We start from the raw sequence: 27777 nt of genomic DNA on the forward strand, positions 1-27777 counted from the left end.
AAGCTTTTGACAAAATTCAACACCGATTTATGATAAAACCTCTCCAGAAAGTGGGCATAGAGGGAACCTACCTCAACATAATAAAGGCTGTATATGACAAACCCACAGCAAACATCATTCTCAACGGTGAAAAACTGCAAGCATTTCCTCTAAGATCAGGAACGAGACAAGGATGTCCACTCTCACCACTATTATTCAGCATAGTTTTGGAAGTCCTAGCCACGGCAATCAGAGAAGAAAAAGAAATAAAAGGAATACAAATTGGAAAAGAAGAAGTAAAACTGTCACTCTTTGCAGATGACATGATACTATACATAGAGAATTCTAAAACTGCCACCAGAAAACTACTAGAGCTAATTAATGAATTTGGTAAAGTTGCAGGATACAAAATTAATGCACAGAAATCTCTTGCATTCCTATACACTAATGATGAAAAATCTGAAAGAGAAATTATGGAAACACTCCCATTTACCATTGCAACAAAAAAGAATAAAATACCTAGGAATAAACCTACCTAGGGAGACAAAAGACCTGTATGCAGAAAACTATAAGACACTGATGAAAGAAATTAAAGATGATACCAACAGATGGAGAGATATACCATGTTCTTGGATTGGAAGAATCAATATTGTGAAAATGACTATACTACCCAAAGCAATCTACAGATTCAATGCAATCCCTATGAAATTACCAACAGCATTTTTTAAGGAACTAGAACAAAAAATCTTTAAAGTTGTATGGAGACACAAAAGACCCCGAATAGCCAAAGCAGTCTTGAGGGAAAAAAAAATGGAGCTGGAGGAATCAGACTCCCTGACTTCAGACTATACTACAAAGCTACAGTAATCAAGACAATATGGTACTGGCACAAAAACAGAAACATAGATCAATGGAACAAGATAGAAAGCCCAGAGATAAACCCACGCACCTATGGTCAACTAATCTATGACAAAGGAGACAAGGATATACAATGGAGAAAAGACAGTCTCTTCAATAAGTGGTGCTGGGAAAACTGGACAGCTACATGTAAAAGAATGAAATTAGAATACTCCCTAACACCATACACAAAAATAAACTCGAAATGGATTCGAGACCTAAATGTAAGACCGGACACTATAAAACTCTTAGTGGAAAACATAGGAAGAACACTCTTTGACATCAATCACAGCAAGATCTTTTTTGATCCACCTCCTAGAGTAATGGAAATAAAAACAAAAATAAACAAATGGGACCTAATGAAACTTCAAAGCTTATGCACAGCAAAAGTATTTATTGGAAAGGAAACCATAAACAAGACGAAAGGACAAACCATAAACAAAGGAAAGGAAACCATAAACAAGACGAAAAGACAACCCTCAGAATGGGAGAAAACATTTGCAAACGAATCAACGGACAAAGGATTAATCTCCAAAATATATAAACAGCTCATGCAGCTTAATATTAAAAAAACAAAAAACCCAATCCAAAAATGGGCAGAAGACCTAAATAGACATTTCTCCAAAGAAAACATAGAGATGGCCAAGAAGCACATGAAAAATTGCTCAGCATCACTGATTATTAGAGAAATGCAAATCAAAACTACAATGAGGTACCACCTCACACCAGTTAGAATGGGTGTCATCAGAAAATCTACAAACAACAAATGCTGGAGAGGGTGTGGAGAAAAGGGAACCCTCTTGCCCTGTTGGTGGGAATGTAAATTGATACAGCCACTATGGAGAACAGTATGGAGGGTCCTTAAAAAACTAAAAATTACCATATGATCCAGCAATCCCACTACTGGGCATATACCCAGAGAAAACCATAATTCAAAAAGACACATGCACCCCAATGTTTATTGCAGCACTGTTTACAATAGCCAGGTCATGGAAGCAACCTAAATGCCCATCGACAGACGAATGGATAAAGAAGTTGTGGTACATATATACAATGGAATATTACTCAGCCATAAAAAGGAACGAAATTGAGCCATTTGTTGAGACGTGGATGGATCTAGAGACTGCCATACAGAGTGAAGTAAGTCAGAGAAAAACAAATATCGTATATTAACGCATATATGTGGAACCTAGAAAAATGGTACAGATGAACCGGTTTGCAGGGCAGAAATTGAGACACAGATGTAGAGAACAAATGTATGGACACCAAGGGGGGAAAGCGGCAGGAGGGTGGGAGTGGTGGTGTGATGAATTGTGCCATTGGGATTGACATGTATACACTGATGTGTATAAAATTGATGACTAATAAGAACCTGCTGTATAAAAAAATATATAAAATTAAAAATTAAAAAAAAATTTAACAAAAACCCAAAACAAACAAAAAACGACAACAACAAAAAAAGAAACAGCATACCACCAGCACCCCAGAAACTTACTTTGCATGTCCCACCAGTCACTGCCCCGCATCAAAAGTATCCACTGTCCTGACTTCTAACATCATAAATAAGTTTTGCCTGTTGTAAACATCATGTAAGTAGAATTAGTGTGGGTACTTTTTTTTTTTTATAAATTTATTTATTTATTTATATTTATTTTTGGCTGTGTTGGGTCTTCGTTTCTGTGCAAGGGCTTTCTCCAGTTGCGGCGAGCGGGGGCCACTCTTCATCGTGGTGCGGGGGCCTCTCACCGTCGCAACCTCTCCCGTTGTGGAGCACAGGCTCCAGACGTGCAGGCTCAGTAGTTGTGGCTCACGGGCCTAGTCACTCCGTGGCATGTGGGATCTTCTCAGACCAGGGCTCCCGTGTCCCCCATATTGGCAGGCAGATTCTTAACCACTGCGCCACCAGGGAAGTCCCAGTGTAGGTACTTTTTTACATCTGGCTTCCTGTGCTAATATTTTGTTTGTGAGAGTCAGTCTTGTTGTTTCATGTATTTATGGTTTTTTCATTCTCATTGCTATACGTTCCATTGTGTGATTATATTATGCCACCATGAATTTATTCTTCTTAACTGTTGATGAGCATTTGAGTTGTGTCCAGCATTACATATAATGTGGCTATAGACATTCTTTTATGTGTCTGCTGGTAAACATGTATATGATTTCTCTTGTCCATATACCTAGGAGGGGTGATATGTTCTCTTAAATAATAAACATCTGGAAAAGCTTTGAGAGCTACATTAAAAAAAAAGAAGAAGTATTTAACAAAAGTGTAAAATTTATACTTTGAAAACTACAAAATATTAAAGAATATCTAAGTAAATGGAAAAATATACCATGTTCATGGATCAGAAGCCTTAACATTGTTATGATGGCAATATTCTTTAGATCAATCTACAAACTTAGTGCTACCTTAGTTCAGGCTGCCATAACAAAATAACATAGATTGGATGGCTTAAACAACAGTAGTGTATTTTCTCACAGTTCTGGAGGCTGGAAAAGTACCCACACTGGGATCCCACATGCCATAACAAAATAACATAGATTGGATGGCTTAAACAACAGTAGTGTATTTTCTCACAGTTCTGGAGGCTGGAAGTCCAAGATTAAGGTGCCTTCATAGTCGGGTTATGGAGAGCTCCCTTCCTGGCTTGCAGACAGCTACCCTCTCACTGTGTCCTCACATGTCACAGAGGGAGGGAGGGAGGAGCAGAGAGAAAGAGAGGGAGAATGAGAATGAGCAAGCTTGCTGGTGTCTCTTCTAATGAGGTCACTAATCCCATAATGAAGGGCCCATCCTTATGACCTCATCTAAACCTGATTACCTCCTAAAGGCCACCTATCTAAGTACCATCACATTAGGGCTTGGGACTTCAACATATGAATTTGGGGGAGGACACTATTCAGTTCATAACACATGTAATCCCTATAAAAATCCCCACTTGCTTCTCTGTAGAAATTGACAAACTGATTCTAAAATGCATATGGAATTGAAAGGAACATAAAATAGCCAAAGCAATCTTGAAAAAGAAGAACAAGGTTGGAAGACTCAAACTTCCCACTTTCAAAACTTACTACAAAGCTACAATAAACAAAACAATGTGGTACAAGGATAGACATATAGATCAATAGAGTCGAAATGAGAGTGGAAAAATAAACCCTTATATTTATGGTCAGTTGAATGTCATCAAGGCAACCAAAATAATTCAATAGGGAAAGAACAGTCTTCAACAAATGATGCTAGGAAAACTGAACATATATATGCGAAAAAAAAAAAAAGTTGCCTTCTTCTTCACATCATACACAAAAATTAACTCAAAATAAGTCAAAAACCTAAATGTAAGAGCTAAAACTATAAAATTGTTAAGAGAAAATATAGGAGTAAATCTTTGTGACCTTAAGTTAGGCAAAGCCTTCTTGGACATGACACCCAAAGCACAAACAACTAAGGAAAAATAGATAAATTGAACATCGTCAAAATTAAAAACTTTTTTGCTTCAAAACATACCATGAAGAATGTGAAAGGCAACACACAGAATGGGAGATAAAATTTGCAAATCATATATCTGGTAAAGGGCTTGTATCTAGACTATATAAAGAATACTTACAACTTAATAATAAAAAAGACAAATAACCCAATTTCAAAATGGGCAAAGGATATGAATAGACATTTCTCTGAAGAAGTTATATAAATGTCCAATAAGGACATGAAGAAATGCTCAACATCATTAGCAATCAATGAAATGCAAATAAAACCACAATGAGATAAACTTCACACCCACTCAGTTGGCTATAATCAAAAAAGACAGATAATACAAGTGTTGGCAAGAATATGGAGGAATTGGAACCCTCATACCTTGCTGGTGGGAATGTAAAATGTGTAGGTGCTTTGGAAAACAATCTTGCAGTTCCTCGAGGGGTAAACGTAGAGTTACCGTATAACCCCAACAATTCCAAATTCCACTGCTTGACTTACGCTCAAGTAATGTATGTTCACACAAAAACTTGTACACAAATGTTCATAGCAATATTATTCATAAAGTCAGAAGTTTGAAACAATTCAAATATCCATCAGCCAGTGAATGGATAAGTACAATGTGGTATATCCATACAGTGGAATATTATTCATCAGTAGAAAAGAAATACTGATACATGCTCCATGTGGATAAACCTTGAAAACACAAATGGCCCATAAACAGGTAATAACATTCTCAATTTCATTAATAATCAGGGAAATTAAATTTAAAATCACAATAGAACATCCTTTCACCTGTACCATGTTAACTAAATATAAGTTAGGTGTTACCTGGTGTCTGTGATAATATAGCTCTGTGAGAACTGCTGGTGGGAATGTAAATGGGAAAAACTTATTGGAAAACAGTGAGACATCACCTCACAAATACAAGAATGTTCAAGGCAGCATTTCCATAAAGGAAAAAAAAAAAACCACAAGCAGCTTGGATGTCCTTCGGCAGTGGAATAGATCAATTGTGATATAGTCAGACAATGAAATACAGCACCGCAGTGAAAATGAATGGCCCACAACTACATGCATCGACATGGATGAATCTCAAAAACATAATACTGAGAGAATGAAGCAGTAAATTACACAGAAGAGTAGATGCAGTATGATTCCATCCATATAAAGTTCAAAAACAGGCAAAACTAAACAATATATTGTTTGTAGATACCTCAAAGGTAGTAAAACTGTAAAGAAAAGCAAGAGAATGATAAACACAATTTGGGATGTGGTGTGGGAAGCAGGGCGCTCTTAGGGAGACGGGAACAGGCTTCCGAGCTGCTGGTGATGTTCTATTTCATAAACTCTGTAGTGAGTAGCTGGGAGCATGTTTTATTATTCTTCTTTACACTGTACATATATATTTACTACATCTTCTGTATGTATAATATATTTCACAATTTAAATGTTTAAAATAATGAATGAGATCACCCTCAGGGACCCTTCTAACACTTTGATTTTGAAATTCCATAAAACTGTCTCATTTGAAAAGTTGAAATTCAACAGAATCCTAGACTCTCATATCTGGATGTGTCCTCAGTTACCACATAGCCCCCTCAGTTTACAAATGAGGCAACTGAGCTCCAGAGGGGTGAGGTCACTTTTTCAAAGTCACACAGCACCTGAGTGCTAGAATGGGAATATGGAGGAATTGGAAGGTCCAGTGACCCTCAAAACGGTACATTTTCCACTGAAACACAGTAGGGCTGTGTGCATGTCCTATTCTAGGCATTATATTTACAATGAGCATTCTGTGTTTTCTGGAAGCAGTTCTGAGTTCCCATATTCTGTCCCATTGTCAGACTATATGATCTTTCTTTTAATTAATAGACTTTATTTTTCTGATTCACAGAATAATGACTGCCCTGGATGTATTAATTCCACATCACTTCCATACTACAGACCCTCTCCATGGCCTTTCCTGTTATTTGAATGAAGAGCTCTGCTCAGCCTCAGATACATCTGTCGTGCTGGTCCAGCTTTCCTTCCACCCCGTGTTCCCCACTGTATTTCCAGGAACCCCTGGGATTCTTATCAACCTTTACATCCTTTCTACCTTCCTCCTTCAGCTCCTTGGGGGAAATGAAGGAACAGATTGTTCCAAGTTTTCATATGGCCTCCTGGTTTTCTCCACTGGGAGAGGTGGCTCTGGAAGTGGAGTTGGCAGGGGACACAAAGGAGAGAAAAGAAGGGAAAAAACAGGAGCTGTTTCCAATGAGGTTGTAGGCCATGACCTGACTAATTCCACAGCCATGAAGTCAATTGATCTGCCACCTGCACATCCCAGAACAGTCTGTTCTCTGGCCTTGCCTGCCTTCCAGACCAGGCATTGTTTGATGTGATGAGTTTTCATGAAGCCTGATGAAAGTTGGACCCTTCCCCACCTACCACCACCACCAGCACCACTTCTACTCATAAGCCCTGAATCTCTGCAGGGGTGGTCTCCAGTGGCTGCCAGCTCTACCTCACTTGGAATTTAAAATGTTTAGGCATATAGTCAGCCCTACCTTCTCCTAGACTCACAGGATGTCAGTGTCAGAAGAAAAGCTCAGGTCATTTCTTGTCTGGTTTCTGCTCTTTACACAGAAGTGAACAGAGGCCCCAGACCACAGAGGACCAAGTTCAGTGTCACCCAGAGAGTTAGATAGCCCAGGTGGTCTGACTCCCAGAGCAGAGTCTCTCATGGTCCTAGACCGTTTCCCGTGGTGCTGTGACATTTGGAGCTGCCCTCCTCCCTCACCTTGGCCCTTGGAGCCTACCTCTGGCCTGCAGAGTGAACAAACACTTGCAAAATACTTCTGACATTGACCTAGAAGTCCCTCCTACTTTTAACCTGGCTGCTTTTGCAAAACAACGTTCCCTGTTAAAGATAAGAGAGTATTTACTGGGGTGATGTCACCCAGTCCAGGCCAGGTCCTCGCACTTACAGGCTTGGAAACCACTTTGTTGGTTTCCCCACCGTGGATCACGCTTGGTAAAGCTGAGTCATGCTAACCACATCTTTGGGAAACTGATGAATAAAACCTGAGTGCCTGTTTATTAACATAAACAAGAGCTGTAACTCTCCGTTGTACTAGTTCATGTTGCCCTGATCAGCTGCTTCTCTCACAAAGGCAACCTATGTAGAAAGTCAAACTGTCAGACTCAGAGCAAAGGGAGCTGGTCTCGGGATTTGAATGAGCTCTCCAGTGGCCTTCCTTTGATTGCTGACAAGCCCCTTCCTGGCTGACCCATCCTTGCTTTAGCTGGATCAATAAACTCAGCAGTTCTGGTGGCCCAGAGAGTCATTCAGTCTCTTGGAAGAAACTTAGCCTCTTCCTGCTCTTCCCATTATGTGTTCATTTCATAACTTAACTCTCAGAGGGAAATCTCATTTCCCACGTTTCTAAGTCCTTTGGGGGAGGGGAGTCCCACATGATTCAGTTGTTCAGACACCTATAATTATATCCACCTGCTGTTCTATTATCTGCCCTATATTACTTCATATTGTCCACAAGGATATCCCCAAAGACTTTATAAAGTACCTTATGAAATCATGTTGCCTCTCTGTTCAGAAGTCATCAGTGCAATTGATCATTTCTGCAGCTGGGTAATGGGGAATCATTATAATCTTCTCTCTACTGTTGTATATGTCTGAGATTTTTCAAAATAATTTAAGATTTTAAAAACTAGGGGAAAAACCATCCATGGCTTCCTAGTTTCCCACGAAGCCTAAACGTCTTAAACTGGACTTGGCCCCTCTTCCTCCAACTGGCCTGGCAATATTTTCCTGTAATATTGCCTTCCACTCTCTAAAAACACCACCCTTACCCTAGCCCCATCTCCACACAAATATCGCTTGCAGTTTCCTGCCTTTGTGCTTTAGCTCATTCCATTCCTTCACTTCAACTTAGATGCTACCTCCTCCAGAAAGTCTTCATTGATTCCTCCCACTCACAGCACTTGCTACCTACACCAGCCCATGGCCTGTCCCCACTGATGTACGTTCTATGTGGTCTTCCCTCTGCATCCATTGTTAGCTCTTTGGAGTTCAAGGATTGTGTTTTATCATTCCTGCCTGGGAACAGATCTACCTTTTATGGCTATGGTAAAGATGGATTATAATCTTCAAATCATACATCCCATTGCCATCCTAGCTTGTCTTCACCTAGCACAGACTCATGCACGTAGGAAATGCCCAGGACATTTTTAACTGAATGATTCTTTCATCAAACTCATGATACCACCAGCTGTGTTGCATTGCATAAGCCACACGGCTTTAAACTTTTCCTCCATGTTTTTAGAGGATTGTATAGCATGGGTGGTCTCAGCATGCATCAGGATCAGCTGGGGAGTGTGCTAAAATGCAGATGCCTGGGCTCCAACCCCAGGGAGTCTGATTCAGGTCCAGGCAGCTGCATCTCAAGAAGCCCGCCAGGTGATTCTGATGCAAGTGGTCTTCGGGCCATCCTTTAAGGAGCACTGGCCCCAAAGGCCCATGAGGTCCCATGCGTCACCATTCTCTGGCCACTTATGACTGAGTCAGACAGCAGCCTTGTCCCCAGCGAGAACCTCATGCTTGCAGACCCTCCCTGGACTCACCTGCCTTTGTTTCCCGCCCTGTTTCCCCAAGTGTGTGGCTGTGGCCTGGCTCAGTCAGGCTTCTTCTTCAAGAACCAGGAGTACATCTGCACCCAGGACTACCAGCAACTCTACGGCACCCGCTGTGACAGCTGCCGGGACTTTATCACGGGCGAGGTCATCTCTGCGCTGGGCCGCACCTACCACCCCAAGTGCTTCGTGTGCAGCTTGTGCAGGTGAGCAGGAGGCCAGCGGGGGCGGGGACCCTCTGCCTGGGATCCTGCAGAAGGGAAGAAGTGGCCTTCCCCAGGCAGATCTGGGGCTTACTCGGCTTTATGCTGGACACTTGCATCCTCTAATCTCGGGGGTGGAAGGACTGGACAGGCCAGTGGTTTTCAAACATTTAGCGGCTGAATCCTGTTTGTCAAATGTGATCTAGTATAAAACACTAGTTTGTCCCGAGATGAAGGCAGCGTAGGATCTGAGCCCCAACACTCAGCCTCCCATTTCCCATCAAAAGGCCCTGAAGGAACCTCTGAGGGCCCTCTGGCCTCTCAAAACTCAGTTTGGAATCCATGAATCTGGCTCAGGCTCTCACACCCTCAGCCACATGCAGTACTGGGATATCTGTTTATAGCCTTCCTCCATGACCCTGGCAGGTGACCCCACCTCTGTAAGCCTCAGCTTCATTGGTGAATCGACATCAAAGCCAGTCCAACTTCATTGGATTTCCATGAAGATAAATGAGATGGTACATGCAGAGAGACCTTATCTCAATGACTGGTACCAAATTGTGTCCACTTTTATTATTCTCTTCATTATCATAATGATCATTATCTAGCCTCTCAAAACCTCTGATAGGTGATGGAAAGCTCACGCCTTCCCTCCTCCCTACCCTCAGCATCCTCATTGCTTGTTAACTTAGCAAATGTACATTAAGGGCCCAGTGTATGCTAAGCACAATATTAAGTAGATGAAAAAATAAAGAAAACCTCAACCCTGCCCACAGATATGTTAAAATTTAATGGACTGCTCTGATTAAGTCATAAGTAAAGCACGATTGGAGTATATGTATGCATTTTTTAATTGGGAAAGTCATTTACAGATTAATTATTCTCCTCTTAAAATAACCACTTCTTTGTTACCAGTTAGAGTAACTAACCAATTAGAGTTTCTGATTGAGACTAACGACACAGTGCATAAGAAAATATTATCACCCAGTGGAATTCATTCATTCATCCATCCAACCCTTAAGACCTGGAATCCCAGAACCATTGGAAGTTTGCACAGTAGGATCCGTATGGTCTAAAGTGGAGGTTTTGTGAAGCCCCACGGAGAATAGGCGCCTTCCCAAGGTCATGCCGGGTCCTTTTACCATGAGTCAGTGCCTGGGCTGTGATGAGAACACGGCTCCCCTCTCTCCCTGGCACTCCCTCCATTGTTCATGTTGCTAATGTAAGGGCAGCGGAGCCACTGCAGGCTTACGGGGGCATAAGCTCAGAGTCCATATTAACAGGCATCCCAAACCGCACGAGCGAGAGCTGCTGTGTGATGGGATCAGCTGTGCTGAGGGTTCTATGTGCTTTATATTTAGCTAGGGAGGCAGGACATGACGAGCTTAAGCCCCTGAGCTGTGGAACTCAAACTGGGCAAATGCAGGTGAGCAGAGGAAGAGGTTCTTTGAGGATGTCTAAACTTCCTGTGGAGTGAAAGAAGGAAATTTTGGCAAGTTGGGGAGTTATTCGAATGAGTTCTTCCTGACATACAGGGGATAGGTCAAGTTGGGATGGGAGAAGTCCTTCCAGGAAGAGGAAGTACCTCTGAGACGTTTTTAGCCTCTTCATCATAGAAGAGAAATGTAAGCCCAAATAAGTGTCATGATTTGCCCAGTGTTTAAAAATCATGTAACTGGCCCAACTGGGTCTCCAGTTCCGGTCCTGGCCCTAACTGAGTGGTTTAGCCTGGCCCCGTGAACAGCACTTGAATGTAGCCGGTGCTCTCTGTGTGCTGTGTGTGCTACCAAAGATCTTCAAGCACATGTGTTGTCAAGTCACCTATAGACACAGAACCCTCTGGAGAGGTGGTGTTGAATTTCTCCTTCATCCCTCTTGCAGGAAGCCTTTCCCCATTGGAGACAAGGTGACCTTCAGCGGGAAGGAATGTTTGTGTCAGACATGCTCCCAGTCCATGACGAGCAGTAAGCCCATCAAGATCCGTGGACCAAGCCGTGAGTCCTCCCCACGGGGCACGTCGCTGTCCACGAGTGCCATCTCCCAGGGCTCTCCTGTCCCAGCTTCGCTAACTGCTTCTGCAGCCTGGAGGGAAGTGGGGGAGGTTCCCACCCTGGAGGACTCCTGCAGCATGACCCAGTTGGCACACAGCCCAGACTCACAAACTTCCCAAAGCACAAACGCAGGGAAAACAGGCTGCCCAACTATAAACAGGGATGGCCTGTGCCACGTATTGGCCACTTGGGTGGTTCTCCTGGGATGAGCAGGGGTCCTTATCTCCCCTCTGGTCCACGCTCCCAAAGGCATCCCAACAGAGCTGATCAAGTGTTTTCCACCAGTGGCTGTCAATTTTGCAGACGTATCTTAACAAAAGAGGGAATATGAGAGAAAGCCACAAGGGCTGTGCTAGTGTCCCTTAGGGTGTGTTCCGTGGACCGTGACATCAGCTTCACTGCAGGACTGATAAAAATACAGATTTCTGGGCCCACTCTGGACTTCTAGGAATGGGAAATCCTAGAAATCTACAATCTTAATAAGCTTCTTGGGTGATTCATTCGCTGCTCCTAAGACTGAGAACTACTGTCTAGGGATGAGGGGGACACTTGGCAGGCCATCATAAAGGTCACGTTCTATCACCAAAACAGAGATTGGGAGTTGGGGGGAACTGAGGATCAATAGTGCCTCGGAACAGTCATTCTGATTTGTGGAATGTCCATTCCATTCAAACGTGTCTAGCCGTAAGATATCCAAATCACTGTTCCAAGATGCCCTTGTCAGGCCACTGACTGCATGTGCCCCCACACACACACACACACACGGACACAGCCCCCTGGGTCTCGGTAAGCCAAGCTAAGCTCCGGCATTCTTTCATGTTACGTGACACTCTCACTGGCCTTGTCGGCAGAATCAATGAAAGCCCATTAGCGTCTTGTGCGGCATCACTGTGTGGTATGGGGGCTGTTGGCCACGGCACCAGCAGAGTCAGCATGCTGAGGCTGTGTCCGGCTGAGGGGGGGCGAGCACAGAATACCCCAAGTCAGCAGGGCTCAGCTCCCGGGGGCTCCATTAGCAGGGGAGCCAGTGGGGAGGCTCCCTCCCTTGCCCTTCCTTCCTTTCAGTTGAATCAGATCTGCTCCCAGACTTTCCGTCAGTATCTTCGGTGGGGCTCAAGAACAATTTGCCACTCTGATCAGGTTTCCATCTTGAGGTGGCTGAGTGCACACACTGTTACCCTTCATAACTCCTTGAAAGCATCATCCAGAATGACAGCAAGGCTGGGATGCAGGACCACAGCGCCATGGCTGATGCTGCCAAGGCGACCAGACACCAGTGGGACCACGTGTGAGTTCGTAGAGGGAAGCCGGCTGGAGTCAGGAGGCTGCCATCCTTCTGTGTGAATGCACAGCCATCATGTAGCCTCCCTGTGGCTCAGTTTACCCAACTTTGTGGAAAGCAAATGTATGAGTATTCTGGAATCAAAACTAACATACGTCATAGTGTGTAAAATGCTCTCTAAATATAAAGTGAGGGATTTTGTTGGCTTGGAGGTTTAGTCTAGAAAACATACCAAAGGAGAACTGAGAATAAGATTCCTGAATCTGCTCTTACTTCACTCAGCCTCTGTTGCGTGTACTGTGTGCCTTGGGGAATCTCAGACAGGTGGGAGATTTCCTCAGCTAAGTGCGGGAGTCCTGCATGGGAGCATATCCACAAGAAGAGGATGTGTCCACCATAATTCTGCAGATCAGGAGGTGAAGAAGGTGAGGAAGAGTGAGTACAGAAGAGCAAGTGAGCACGTGGGCAGTCTCCGGGGGGACGCCTAGGATCATGGCTCATCTTGTTACTCGTGAAGTCTAGACATCAATGTGTGGATCTACAGGGCATATGTTTCATAGAAATGTTTTCTCCCCAAAGGTGGTCATTGTCTATGCTGCAAACGCAAGGCAGCCTCCTGACTTGGGAGGAAGTTGGAAGGTCTGCTTAGCTCCCCAAGGATGGAGGGAACTAAAACAAGATTCAAGAGAGTGCTAAGGTGAAGAACATATCATGGAGAAGGAAAATGAAAGCAGGAAAACGTGCTGTATTTTTGAGCTACAGGAGTATGAAGTTTCATCCCTGGAATGTAAAGACATTCTGGAAAAGCAGGAGCAGTGTCTACTCAAAAGAGATCAAGAAGAATACTTAGGAACTGTCAAGAGAAAAGAATTGTATTACTTATCACAGGCGGAAGAAATGTTTCCTCACAGATCTCACCGAGGAGAATCAGGAGCAGAAGTAGCGTCGCCACCATCACCACCATAAGTAACCACCACCACCACCATCTTCACAATCACCACCACCATCATTATGAGCACCACCATCACCAACACTACCGTCACCACTGGTAACATTGATTGACCGTGACTCTTGCCAGGCACTGCCCAGACCTCACTGAGAAGAATCAGCAGCAGTAGCACCACCACCATCACCACCAAAACCACCACCATCACTATTGCTAACATTGATTGGCCGTTACTGTTGTCAGGCACTGCACTAAGTTTTCTATATATAACATCTCATTTAATCATTATAATAACTCTATGAGGGAGATAAGAGTAATGGTTTTTAGATGAGAAAACTAAGACTCAAAAAGCATAAATGACTTGCCCAAAGTCGCTCAGATAATGGTAATGTAACTGGAATGTGAGCCCAGGCAGTCTGGCTTTGGAGCCTATTTCCTTAACACCCTGTACCAGAGGCATGACTTGCTAATAGGAAGGGTCCTGTCTCCCTGGATTAGTTGCCTAAAACAAGGTGGGGAGCTTGCTATGGCTCACAAACCCACTTATTTTTGCTGATCTAAGTGGAATGAATGACACAGTCAAAAAAACTAAAAATAGTTGTCTGGGGTCTTCAGAGTCTCCAGTAAACTGAGGGATTTAGGAGGAACAAGTGGTGGCATCATACTTTCTGCCAGCTGAAGGTTGTAATTTTGGAATAAAGAGGAACGTACGAGGAATGGAGTGGACAGCTGGCTCTGCAGAATCCAACTTGGGACAGGGTGTGGTTTTCCTGACCCTGCTTATTATACCAGACCCGGGCTCCCGGCTGGGGTGTTTGAGGCTCCACGGGTGGCCAAGAGTGAGAGTTGAAAGAAGAGGGAGGAAAAGGTCCTGATAAATATGAAGCCAGTACAGTGGAAGATGAGCAGTATAACATGAAAAGAAAACCCATGTGGAGCAGGTACGCCAGAATCTCAGGAGGAATCAGCAGGCCCTCCCAACATCAGGAGTATTGCTTCTGACCTCATATCAGAGATTGGATAATGCACAGAGTATGAGTTAAAAACATGAGAATATGGGATAATAATGATAGCAACCGCTCTTTGGGTACATGCATGCCAAGCACTGTGCAGAGTCTTTCCAGGCCTGACTTCAGTTCATCTTCACACCAGTGTTGTAAGGAAGATGTTCAGATGAGGAAGCTGAGGTCATACAACTAGTCAGCTGGGGAGCTGGGATTCTCCCCTTGGCCAGCCTCTCTCCACTCACTCTAACCTCTCAGCTCAACCTCTAACCACTACACTGTACCATGTCCTAAATTTTAGCTCAAGGTGCCAATTCACTTCAGATGTGTCGCTGCAACTTAAAGAGATGGAACTCATCTCTTTTGTGGCCACAAAAGGATACAGCTCTTCAAGTAAGGTTTATTGAAAAGATAGACAATGGTGTTGTTGGCTAGTAACATGTCTATCTCCATGGAATCCACAAGTGAATTTGCTCAGTGAATGACCATGTCAAGTAAGGAAAAGTGAAGTGCAAGGGATAAAGGAGAAGAGAGAAACTATAATTATTATTAAATATTTGAAGAAACTGACGTGGGGGAAGAGGTAGATTATTCTTGGTTGCATAAAATAGGGGGTGTCACAAGGAGTCAGGAATCAGCTCCATATAAAAAAGGCAGTCGCGGGACTTCCCTGGTGGTCCAGTGGTTAAGACTCTGTGCTCCCAATGCAGGGGACCTGGGTTCTATCCCTGGTCAGGGAACTAGATCCCACATGCATGCTGCAACTAAGAGCCCGCATGCCGCAATGAAGATCCCACATGCCGCAACTACGACCCGGCGCAGGCAAAAAAAAAGAAGAAAAAAAGGTAGTCATGACAATCTTACCTGTCCAAAGGCAAAGTGGACTTTCTCGAGAGGGGGTGAGCTGCTCACCCCTGGAGGCGGACACAGAGGAAGGTGCCCACCCCTGCTGAGAATGCTGTAGATTCCTGCATTGGGTGGGACTTTGGCCAAATGCTCTGTGAACTCTGAGCCCCTGTGGAATCATTTAACCCTATCAGTGAGGCCCACAGAGACACAAGGTCAGCATTTGTGGCCTAGAAAGCTGGACCAGACGCCTGAGCCCTTGGGTTTTACTGTTCACAGCATGGGCAAGTCACTTCAGAGGCCATCTGTCTGTAAAAGAGGAGGGGGTACCTGACCTCTCTAAACTATGACATTCTGAAGACCGTGATGATCAGGATGGGGTGGGGGTAGACTTATCCCAGGAGAAAAGAAATCCTAAAACTATTCTCCCAGCCCCCATTTGAAGGCCTGGGACTTGAAGCATTTTGCAGTGGGAGACCTTCCTGCCCGCAGCTTGTGCTAAGAGACGTTAGAAAGGCGCTGTGTGGCCAAGAGGCGCGGACTGTGGGAGCTGCCTCGTACACACACTTCATCAGGGCCCTGACCCTCCCCACAGCCTGCTGGGCACACCCGCTTCCTAGACACGTGGACACCTCCTCTCCTCTCCCAGGACAGGCTCCCAGCTGGATGTGAGAGCTTCAGCCAGCCGCTCCCAGCTTGATACGCCGCCTCTTTTCTCGCCACTGCTCCCAAGTATGCATTTGCTTTGGTGCCAGGAGGCAGGCTTGTCCTCTGGTAAACTTTGCACCATGACCCTTTCCTCCTCCAGAGTGGGACATCCGGTCGGCTAGGCCTGAATTCCCCGCACCTCCCAAGTATCTTGGACGCTGCCTCTATTTCCTGCCCCTCCGCAGACACCAATTGAGCAACAGGCAGACTCTGGGGCCCCCTACATTCAATATTGGCCCCAGCGCACAGTCCAGGGTGAGGGGAACGGAGAGCAAGGGCACCTTTCTGCTCTGGAACGATCTCACAGACTCTTTAATCCTTCCTACTTGGGGAGGCAAATGTTTGGTGTATAATCATGTTGGGGAGGAGGTGTGTGTGTTAAGTTCTGTCCTTTGCCTGAGTGCTGTGAGGCCTGTTCATTCACGCTCATTCAGCAAATCTGCTTTGAGTTCTTAAATATGTGCTGAGCATGGTGCTGGGCAAGAAAATAGATTTAACCACAAAACACACAAATCACAAACAGGGCCCTTGCCATTGAGTGAAACTCTACTGTGCTTGCAGATCTTGATAAAATTCAGTTGGTCTGCGACAAGGGCTTAATTTCCAAAATATATAAACAGCTCATACAGCTCAACATCAAAAAAACAAACAACCCGATTGAAAAATGGTCAGAAGACCTAAATAGATGTTTCATCAAAGAACACATACAGAGGGACAACAGGCACATGAAAAGATGCTTAAAATCACTAATTATTAGAGAAATGCAAATCAAAACTGTAATGAGGTGTCACCTCACACCAGTCAGAATGGCCATCATCAAAAAGTCTACAAACAATAAATGCTGGAGAGGGTGTGGAGAGAAGGGAACCCTCTTGCACTGTTGGTGGGAATGTATATTGGTGCAGCCACTATGGAGAACAGTATGGAGGTTCCTCAAAATACTAAAAACAGAGCTATCATATGACCTAGCAATCCCACTCCTGGGCATATATCTGGAGAAAACTCTAATTCAAAAAGATACATGCACCCCAATGCTCATTGCAGCAGTATTAACAATAGCCAAGATATGGAAGCAACCTAAATGTCCATCAGTAGATAAATGGATAAAGAAGATGTGGTGTGTGTGTGTGTGTGTATATATATATAGAGAGAGAGGGAGAGAGAGAGAGACATATAGATATATAGATATATAGATATACATACAATGGAATATTACTCAGCCATAAAAAAGAATGAAATAATGCTATTTGCAGCAACATGGATGGACATGGAGATTATCATAGTAAGTGAAGTAAGTCAGGCAGAGAAAGAAAAATATCATATGATATCACTTATATGTGGAACCTAGAAAAATGATACAAATGAACTTATTTACAAAACAGAAACAGACTCACAGACATAGAAAAACTTTTGGTTAACGAAGGGGAAAGAGGGGGATAAATTAGGAGTTTGGGATTAACAGGTACACACTACTATACATAAAATAGGTAAGCAGCAAGGACCCACTGTATAGCACAGGGAACTATATTTAATATCTTGTAACAACCTATAATGGAGAAGAACCTGAAAAAGATATATTATATATATATATATATATATATAATATATACATAATATATATACATATATATGTAACTGAATCACTTTGCTATACACCTGAAACTAGCACAACATTGTAAATCAAGTATACTTCAATAAAAATAAAATAAAATAATTAAAAATAAATAAAAATTCAGTCGATCTGGGTGGGGCCCACATTGCTGCACATTTCTGAGCTCCCAGGTGACACTGACGCTGCAGGTCCCTGGGTCACAGAGACTTGCATGAGCTTAGTTAGCAACTCGAGAGCAGAAGCAGTGCAGGGTCCATTCTGGATGAACAGTTGTCAGGATGACCAGCAGGGAACTTTCTGGAGAAACCCTGGGAGGTCTTTCTTTCTCCCTCACACCAAGACCACTTGTCAAGAGGCCAGCCAGGGCTCCACTGGCCTTTCCCTTACCTGGCAGAGTCTCGACAGGTGCCAGTACCAGGGTGGGAGCAGTTGTGGAAAAGCTGGCGTTCCAGGAGGGGTTTCCTTGACTCAGGTGTGCGATGATGGCAGGGCTCTAGGGGCCCAGGATGCTTTGCTCAGCACATCCTCTTGTCTTTGCAGACTGCGCTGGGTGCAAGGAGGAGATCAAGCATGGCCAGTCACTCCTGGCTCTGGACAAGCAGTGGCACGTCAGCTGCTTCAAATGCCAGACCTGCAGCATCATCCTCACCGGGGAGTACATCAGCAAGTGGGTTTCTCCCCCTCCCCAACCTGCCCGCCTGGCCTCTGGATGCTCCCAGACCTGGCTGCACGTGACCTTTGCCCGAGTTCCCAGCAGCATCTCCCTCCGTTTCCATCCAGCTACCACACTCTGGCCGCAAACAGCACCCCACCCACCTTGGGCCCTCACGCGGTGCTTCCTGTGCCTCAGATGCTCTTCTCTGCTCTGCACATGCTTGCTCCTCCCTTCCTTCTGGTCTCAGGTCGCACACCCTCTCCTCAGAGGTGGCCTCATTCCGCCCTATTCTTTGCCTTCATACAAGCCAACACCATTTGCAATTGTATATTTATCCATGTTAACTTTTTAGTAAGGTTAATAATACTAGCTACCACTTATTGAGCTTTTATTGTGGACAAGGAATGTACTAATGGCTGTGCACGAATTATCACATTAAGTCCCATGACTACCCCCATGAGATATTTATCCCCATTCGAAAAGATGTAGAAACTGAGTCTCAGGCAGTAAGTAATTTGCTCCAATGATTATATTTAGTGTCTGTCCTCACCAGGGCGGGACTTGTTTAATTCTGTGCTGCGTGTAGCACAATGCCCGACCCGTAGTCAACAATACAGTTGTTGAATGAATTGAGATAAGAGATGATGGACACACAGTTGTCAGGAAAGATGGCCCAGCCTGCACACTGAGCACTAGACAAGCCCCCTTGTGCTAGGCCCTTGTGACCACATTTACATACTCAAGTACCTAAAATAAATTAGGGCCACAGACCCTCACAGCTTTGACACTTTATGGCCCAGACACTTCTCAGGTATTGCCTCTGGCCCGATGCTAGGACACAGTGAGCATGTAAATTTGTAGCGTGCATGGTTTCTGCTATCAAGAAATAAGAGAGAGAAGCTGTATACATAAGAAACTGTGCCTCCAGGGGATGTGTGATTGAGAGCTCATGGGAAGCTCTATCCTTTAAGACCTTTCCAATCGTAAGTGACAGAAAATCCAACTCAAACTCCCTTAAAAAGCAAAAATGGGAGTTTATTGACTCATAGAAATGGGAAGGCCAGCGGCATTCTGGCTTCTGGCATGGATGAATCCAAGGGCTTAAAGATGTCATTAGCACTTCAGAAGTGTCTCTCTCTCTCTCCCTCTCAGCTCTACCTTCCTCTGCCTTTGTTTCATTCTCAAGCAGGCCCTCCCCAGATGGTAGCAAAGATGATCACCAGCCACTCCAGGCTTTCATTCTAGCAGCTTCGCAAACCTGGCAGAGAGAGAGAGGCTTCTTTCCCAAGAACTCCAGCAAAAGTCCCACGGCTGCCTCTGATTTGGCCACCGCTGGGTCACATGCCCATTCTTGACCAATCACTGGCCAGGAGGATCTCAACCCTCGAGCCAGAGAGCAGCTGTTTGTGAGCTCTTTGTAACTGCGAGTGCGAAGGGGTGGTTCCCAGGAAAACCCAGGCGAGGTACTGCTGCTGGCAGAAAGGGAGATAGATGCTAGCTAGACGACCCTTGTCTGTGTCAGAGGTCTAAGCAAAGGGCTGTGACTATTCACTTCTAACTAGCAGAAGTGGAATCTGGAATATATGAGAGCTTTATGGAAGATGGTGATATTTGGGCCAGACCTTGAAAAGGGGTATAAGATTTGAAAATGTAGAGAAGGAAAGCTTGTAGGCAGAATGCCCAGCCTGGGCAAGGGCAGGGAGGTGCTGGACACATCCATCCTGTTTGTGGGAACTCGGGTATGTGCACAGGTGACGTCCAAAGCTGCAGAGGTTGAGCTAAGGTCACAGCCCCGAGAGCTTTGAAGGCCATGTTAGTGGAGTTTGGCATGCACCTCTGTGCCTGCCAAGTAAGGAGTGCCCTTGGTGAGTCGCCAGCCAGGAGTCCTTGAGTCTGTGAGCCTAAGTCCAGATTCTCTGGGGGAGTAAGGGTTTGCTCAGAGCTCCTCTCAAGCAGGTCCAGCCCAGATTGCCCACCACGCCTTGGGCCTCTGCAGCCGGCCTCTGGGCTCTTCATCCGTCTGCCAGCAGAGTGTCAGATGCTTAGAGGCTCTGGCTGTGGCGTTGATGCCCAGGTTAGAAGCCCAGCCCACTTGACCTCAGCAAGAGACTCAACTTCTCTGAGTCTCAGTTTCCTCATTTATAAAAACAGGGCTAAGAAGAAGACCTGCCTCATAGGGTTGTGTCAGGGCTCAGAGATCTGTGCTTTGTACCTAATCAGTACCCGGTAAATGTTAGTTTTTACCATCTGCCTCTTTTTAGAATCATGTATATTTCAAATTCCCAAAGGCCTCACAACCTCATGGGTCCAAATTAGGAGGTGTTGGCATTTATACCCAAATTTTGCTGGCTCATTGTCCCCACCTCCCGACAAATGACTGTCCTCCTGCCGGGTCACCCTCCCATCCCCACCCAGTGTGGAAGGGTTGGGGGAGGGGGAAGCTTGTCTCGTGGACCCACAAACAACAGTCTCACCTGGTGACTTTGCTGAGCACGGGTCCTCATTGCCAACTCTCCTTCAGGAAACACTGACGGCTCTGCTGCCCAGGGTGGGCTCCTAGCAGTGCCCGCAGGGCAGCAGCTTGGACGTGCCTGTTCTTTAGGCCTCTGTGTGTGTGAGCGAGTTCTGTTACGTACAAAACATGGCATCAGCACTTCAGAGAGATGTCATCAGATCTGGTCCTTAGAGCTAGGCAGGGCTGGAGCAGGGCTGAGCTCTTTGATGCTCCAACCATCTCCACATGGGCCCTTGAAAGCTGAGCCCCAAACGTCCTCCTTGAAGACCCCGCTCAGCAATCATGGGGATTCCCCTAGCTGCCATTTGCCAAGTACTCACTCTAGGCTGGGCGCTGTGCTGAGCCCTGGGACACACTGGAACCATGTCCTTTAATTCTCATGACAACCTGGGAGAAACCAGACCGTCTGGGTTTGAACCAGCTCTAGGTCATCTGAATTGGGTTTTCTCATGCATACAGTGGGGAGACTGATAATTCCAACCTCATAGGGCTGCTGCAAGGATTAGATGAAGTAACCTATGTAAAACGCCCTCAGAGGGCCTGGCACACACCAAGCAATAAATATCAATGGCTATTAGTAGTAGGGGGTCGTATAAGAATAACTAACAGTAATCTTATTACTACCCAATAAGTTATAAGCACTGGGCAAGAATGGAACGCTTAGGAGGTGGTCGGGGAGAGGGGGTTCCTGTTTTCTACTGACCCAGGGGCACAGTCAGACGACTCTTTCTGCACAGGTGAAGTGTTTTATTAGAAGAGGAGCCCTTAAGGATATGCAAAAAACACTGATCATATTGATGACCTCCTGGAAGGGAAACTGGGAGAGGCTGAGAGGGGGGTAAAGACTTTCCCCTTTGTGCCTCTATAATGTGCCAAATGCAAATATTACCTGTTCTAAATAAAATAAAAGTTTTATTTTTTAAATAATTTTTAAATGAATTTTTAAAAGAGCCATTTGGGGTAAAGGAAAAAGTAGGTCTGGAGAATTTGCGGGGAGGGAGAGGAAGGAGAGTGGAAAAGGGACACTCACAGCCAGCAGCAGACCGGTGGTGCCCAGGCACGCTCAGGGAGTTTGTCAAGATGCAGATTCCCTGGCATCCCCCCATCCCAGGAATTGTCTGATTTTGTATATCTGAAGGGTGTCTGGGGAATTTGCATTTTTAACAGCTCCCTGAGTGCTTCTAATCTTGGTCCAGTCACAGTTGGCTGCAGGTCTGGGAAGCTCCACGTGACACCCCCCCGTAAACCCCCCTAACTTCCTCTTCCTGTGTGGATTTCCTCTTGCAGGGATGGCGTTCCATACTGCGAGTCTGACTACCACTCCCAGTTTGGCATTAAGTGCGAGACTTGTGACCGATACATCAGCGGCAGGGTCTTGGAGGTGAGTGGGTACAAGTAACTCTGAAGATGTTTGGGCAGGATGGCCTGTGACTCCAAAAAGTCATCCCTGAGGAAGGGGAGGGTCACCCCACACCCGTTTTTCCATAGCCTCTACCTCCCCCATTTTCTCTACCCCAGCTTAGCTTGCTACATAACCTTGAGCAGATAACCTTCTCTGGGTACCCTCAAAATGAGGAGCTGGACAAAATTATTCCTTGTTCCAAAAATGCTGTGTTGGAAATATCAGTTGCTTCTCTGGATTCAGACCCAGCTCAATTACTGGGGAGTGACAATTATGATTTTCTTCCCAACCCTGCTTTATTTTTTAAGCATTTGGTAACGTGCTGATTTAAGAACCAGCTTGTCCAGCAGCCTATTCCCTAAGCCCTTCTTTGGCTGGTCCATCACCATGGCAACAGCTCTTCTCCGCCTCTGATACACAGCTCGCTCTGCCATGACAGACAACCTGCAGCACCATTGCTGAGCCCTTGCCTGAGCCCTCGCCTGAGCCCTCGTTTGCTGGCCTTCCTGGCCTTCCCTCCCACACCCTGTGGGCCCAGGAAGCTGTCTTCCTATGCTTTGGGACCACCCACCTTGAGGAACCAGAAACAGGAAAGAGTTTGGTGCAAATGAAAAACAGTAGCCTAAGAGTAGAAACAGTTGGGTGCTAACTCATGCTCAGATTTTGGGTGAGTATCTCTGCCTTTCTAAGCCTCAGTTTTCTCATCTGACAGTGGCTGAGGGACGACAGACTGGGTCAGGCCTTGCGAACAGAATCATTAATTCTGACAAATCTGGCCAGTCGGTTGTGGTTACCTGGAGTCAGCAGTGTGTTGAGAAGGATTCTGCAGCCGCATCTCGGCTCAGCAGGAGAAAGTGCAGCAACCAGGAATGGACTCTCTGAGGAGATGCATTGAAGCTGAGCCCTGAGGATGAGCAGGAAGCTGCCGTGTGAAGAGCTGGAGGAAGAATGAGCTTGACCCTTTCAGGGAACAGAGAAAAAGGCCAGTGTGGCTGAGTTCTGTAGATCAGGGCTAGAGGAGGATGGAGTATATCATAAAGGGCGTGTCACATAAAGCTCTGTAGACCTGCTTAGGAGTTTCTGTTTTCTAGCAAGTGCAGTGGAAAGCCATTGGAGAATTTTAAACCAAAGAGCAATGTAGTAAGATTGCTTTTACAAGATTGTAGGGAATCAGAGAGAATAAGACAAACAAATGCACAGAGTGGATAAACCATCAAGCATTCCCAAGGAGCTGTAGGAGTGAGATGTGGAGGAAAAGGCAAGAAACAGAAGCATAGGGAGGGTTTGGGCCCAGGTTTCTTAGGGCCTGATGCCAGGGTGAGGAGTTTGTCATTTACGGGGCAACAGGAGCAGAGGTGTTGTAGAAAGGCCAAGCAGAAGTGACCTGCTTCAAGCTGCATCTTAGGGAGGATAACGTGATGTACATGGGCTAAATTTAGAGGAAAGAAACTGGAAGTGGGAGACCAGCGAGGAGCCCTTGACCCCTCAGGAAGGACTCAGGAGGCACAGTGGCAGTGGAAGGGGCAACCACCCCGTCTGCAGCACTGTGGAAGTAGAATTCCAGTAGCTTTGCAACCGTGGGGCAACTTGTAGACGTAACCATCGAAGGAGAAGAGGCCAAAAGTTGAACCAAAGTGTCAAGCCCAGGTGAGAGGAAGTCTGGTGTTGCCATCCGCAGAACTGGGGGTGGCAGGGAAAGAAGCTGATCCGGGCAAAAACATATCGAGTTCTCTTTGGGGTGGGGGTGTGGCTGAAATTCCAGGAAGGTTTCAAGAGGACAGTGAGAATGTAGATCAGAGCTCAGGGACAAAGCTCAGGCCTGGAGGGGCCAGTCTCAAAAATGCTAGGATTTGAATAATAGTCGGCACCATTGGAGTCATCAGGATTTCTGAGAGAGGAAGAGAAGTGGGCGGAAGGCAGCCTTGAGGAGTGGCTGCTTACAGGGGGCAGAAGGAGCTGAGAAGTTGTCAGAGAACGAGGAGGAGCAGTCGGGACGTGGGGGGAGATTGGGAAGGGGTGATGAGAGGACAGAGCTCAGAAAAGATGGGGAGTCAGTCAGAGTGTTGGGCAGATTCTACAGAGCAGGTAGGGATACGCAGGCTGAGAAAAAGCTGTAAGGTGTGGGGCAAGGTTACCTTCAGGAGAACCATTTGTTGGGTCTGCAGGATTGTGGGCAGGGGGCATCCACATTGCAGTGGGGTAAAGGGTCAGTGGCACGAGAGATCATAAAAGCAAACTTTTCTTTCGAGAAGGAAGAGAGTTCGATTACACGCAGGGCCAGGGCCGCAGACGGGAATTTGTCCCAGCATTTCCAAGCTGCTCTGAAATCGTGTCGGTGGCTGTCTTTTCCCCCCGCATGTTACTGTCATTTAGCATAGTGAGAGCCTTCTCTTCTTGGACAGCTCTTGTGACTGGGTTTCAATTGGTTACATTTGTACGAGGCTCCGTTAGCATCTTGGGCGTGTTGATTTTTTTTTTTTTTCCTTAGAGCAGGAAGAGACTTCTAGCAATCAACTAGTTTACCCTCCTCGTTTTACATATAAGAAAAGTGAGCCCCAAGACACGTGGTGCTTCTCGCAGGTCACATACAGAATTTCTAGTAAAGACAGAGCTGAAATCTAGGACTCCAGGCTCCCGTATCCCACACCAATGCCAACAGCTCTCAGCTACCCAGGGCCTTTGAGGCAGTGTGATGTATGAAAATACACAGTTGGAGTGAAACAGACTTAGATTCCAGTTTTATCACTTCTAGCCATGAAACCTTAACCAAGTCACTTTCTTTGAGTCTTAGAGTCTTTATCTATCAATGGAGAATACTACTGTTATTAACTCCTAGTAGATATGTCAATGTGAAATCAGAGAAAATATATATATTGGTCTCTGCCCCTGGTTCCTGGCACAGAGCTCCTAAAATCCTTCTGATTTCCTAAGTGATAAGAGTACTAGGAGCATATTTTGTTCTCACATTTGATCTTTGACCTCAGTTCCTACACACAGAGCTCCTAAATCCCTTGGAATTTTCTGAGGGATAGGAGCATATTTTGTTCTAATGAGGTGACTCTTGGTGGGCTCCTGGATGGGGGCTGGTCACCAGAAAAATATCAAGCCATGATTAGAAGTTTAAACTTTCAGCCCCAATTCCCATCCTCCAGGAAGGGGAGAGGGCCTAGAAACTGAGTTAATGATGGATCCTGCCTATGCAAGGAAGCCTCCGTAAATACCCCACAAGTACAGGATTCAGAGAGCTTCCAGGTTGGTGAACAGGTGGAGGTTCTGGGAGAGTGGTGCACAGTGAGAGAGCATGATGGATTCTCCATGCCCCTGCCCACATACCTTGTGCCTCTTCCATCTGAATGCTCATCTCTATTCTTTATCATATCCTTTTGTAATAAACCAGTAAATGTAACTGTTTCCCTGAGTTCTGTGAGCCATTCTAGCAAATTATTAAACCCAAGATGGGGGTCATGGGAACCCTGATTTATAGCTGGTCAGTCAGAAATACAGGTGACAACCTGGGACTTATGATTGGTATCTAAATTGGGGTTGGGGGGAGACAGTCTCGTGAGTCTGAGCCCTTAACCTGTGGGGTCTGACGTTCTCTCCGAGTAGGGTGTCAGAATAAATTAAATTATAGGACACCCAGCTGGTGTCATAGAGAATTGCTTGGTGTGGGAGAAAAAAAAAAAAACACCCACATATCTGGTGTCAGAAGTGCTATGAGTATGGTAGTAGTCTGAGAGTAAGGGACCAACACAGGAGTGTGTTTTTCCTTTGTAGCTAGTCGGGACTCTTTCGCTTGCAAGTACAGAAACTATACTCAGCTGGCTCAGACCAAAAAGGAGATTTATCAGCTCCCATAATAAAAACCCAGGAGGAGTTCTTACTTCAGGCACAGCTGGATCCAGCACTCAAACAAATGCGTTTGGAATATCTTGCCCTCTTGGTGCCACTTTCTTCTGTGTTGGCTTTATTCTCAGGAAGGCTCTCCTATATGATGGGGAAATCAGACACCATTGCTCTAGGCTTACATCCTATCAGCCAGCATTTCCGATGGAAGGCGAGCTTTCTCTTTCCTAATAGCTCAGCAAACGTCCTGGGACTGGCCCTCATTGGAGAATCTCAGGCCCATCTCCAAACCAGTAGCTGTGACCATAGAGTTGGAATAACCACATGGATTGACATGGGGAATGGGTAGTCAATCCCACCAAGGAAAAGCTTGATGCTAGTTCTGGAGGAAGGAAGAAGGATATTTGCCAGGCCAAAGCAACAGCTGCCCACTGCGAGGCCCAGTGCATTTCTGGGTACACAATAGGCACTTAATTAAATTCCATTTCCCCTTCCCATTCCCTCCCCAGGCCACCCCACAATCCCTTCCTCAGTGACAGACCTCAACATGCTGAGCGCCAGTCACACTCCTTCCTTCCTGGTCTGTGTCCTCTCCAAGGAGAACCACAGCCCTGTGTCCCTGTGCTGCCTTGCCTAACCTTGCTTGTGGTTCTCAGACCTCTCCAATAGGGCCCCATTTCCAGGTACTGATTCTTTGCCATTTTTCTTCACTATGTTCTAGACTTTGGCTTGTTAACAGAATGTCTCATCTTATCCCACTGACTTGGTTTCCCTTTTGCTGGCACCTGCTGCTCTGCAGCCCCCCTTCCCCACTCCCTCAGGTAGTTTTTAGTGCCATTCATGGCAGGATTGCTAGATGGGCACAAAGCCTCTTGCGGCTGGGGCGGGGTGCTGGGGCATGACATTTAGGAAGATGCCAGCTTCAGTTTTGCCAATGTGCTGTTGCCATCCTAGAAACAGGTCTATAATTGAAATGATAAAGAGACACAAAGTAGGAAGAGACTACTAATTAAAACGATTATCCTTGTCATGGTATGGGAGAATCAGTCCCACGACATCTCAGCTTGGCTGAGATTAGCAGGCTCCTTCCAAAGTTTGAACACAGTTTGCTTTGGTGACGATAAGAACATTCTATCATTGGTGAGAGCCATGCAAACAACCAAGACTGAAAAAAGGGGATTTTGGATATTTTTTTTTCCTTTTTAAAAAATCTGCCCTTTCCACATTCTTGCTAAATTTTTAGAATAAATCAAGTCTCTCCAGAATAGATAAGTCCATGCCCAACCAACCCTCCCCCACCCCAAAAGATTCAGGGAGAAGCCCGCAGCATTATACAGTTATACTTTTTGAATTGGAAGGAACCCATTAACATCAGACCAAGTGATGTCTGGGGGGCCTTTAACAACATCCCAGTATCCATCAATTTCCCCCATGTTATATCCCCCCCCAAAGAAACCTTGCCCTAACATGCAACATATACCTTCAAAATGAGCCCCACCTTCCAGCCCAATCGCTGCACCAAGGCCCTCCCATATGGCAGTTCTAGAGCTGCCAGTGAAGGGCCCTCATGTGCCAGGTTCTCTTGGCTGGGACCGCAGTGTCAGAACTGCCGGCCTAGAAGTGAGCACTGAGCTGGTGACCGGCCCTCCAGGGAGCAGCTCCAACATTGCTCCTGGCTTCCAGTGGGACCTTGAGTCACAGCCTTCTCCGAGGGTGGTTTCTTC

At 45.6% G+C, this 27777-nt stretch overlaps 1 protein-coding gene across 1 annotated transcript in view; it reads left to right on the forward strand.

Annotated features, from left to right (window-relative positions):
- Window positions 1–27777, forward strand: part of ABLIM3 (actin binding LIM protein family member 3) — a 145647-nt gene that overhangs the window by 62644 nt on the left and 55226 nt on the right. Inside the window, exons 4-7 of the mRNA XM_068536165.1 lie at window positions 9006–9189; window positions 11068–11180; window positions 18176–18302; window positions 22093–22186. Of these exons, the coding sequence (XP_068392266.1) occupies window positions 9006–9189; window positions 11068–11180; window positions 18176–18302; window positions 22093–22186 (518 nt within the window). The remainder of the gene's footprint in view (window positions 1–9005; window positions 9190–11067; window positions 11181–18175; window positions 18303–22092; window positions 22187–27777) is intronic.

The sequence above is a fragment of the Eschrichtius robustus genome, chromosome 2 (genome assembly GCF_028021215.1).
Source record: "Eschrichtius robustus isolate mEscRob2 chromosome 2, mEscRob2.pri, whole genome shotgun sequence".
NCBI classification, from domain to species: domain Eukaryota; kingdom Metazoa; phylum Chordata; class Mammalia; order Artiodactyla; family Eschrichtiidae; genus Eschrichtius; species Eschrichtius robustus.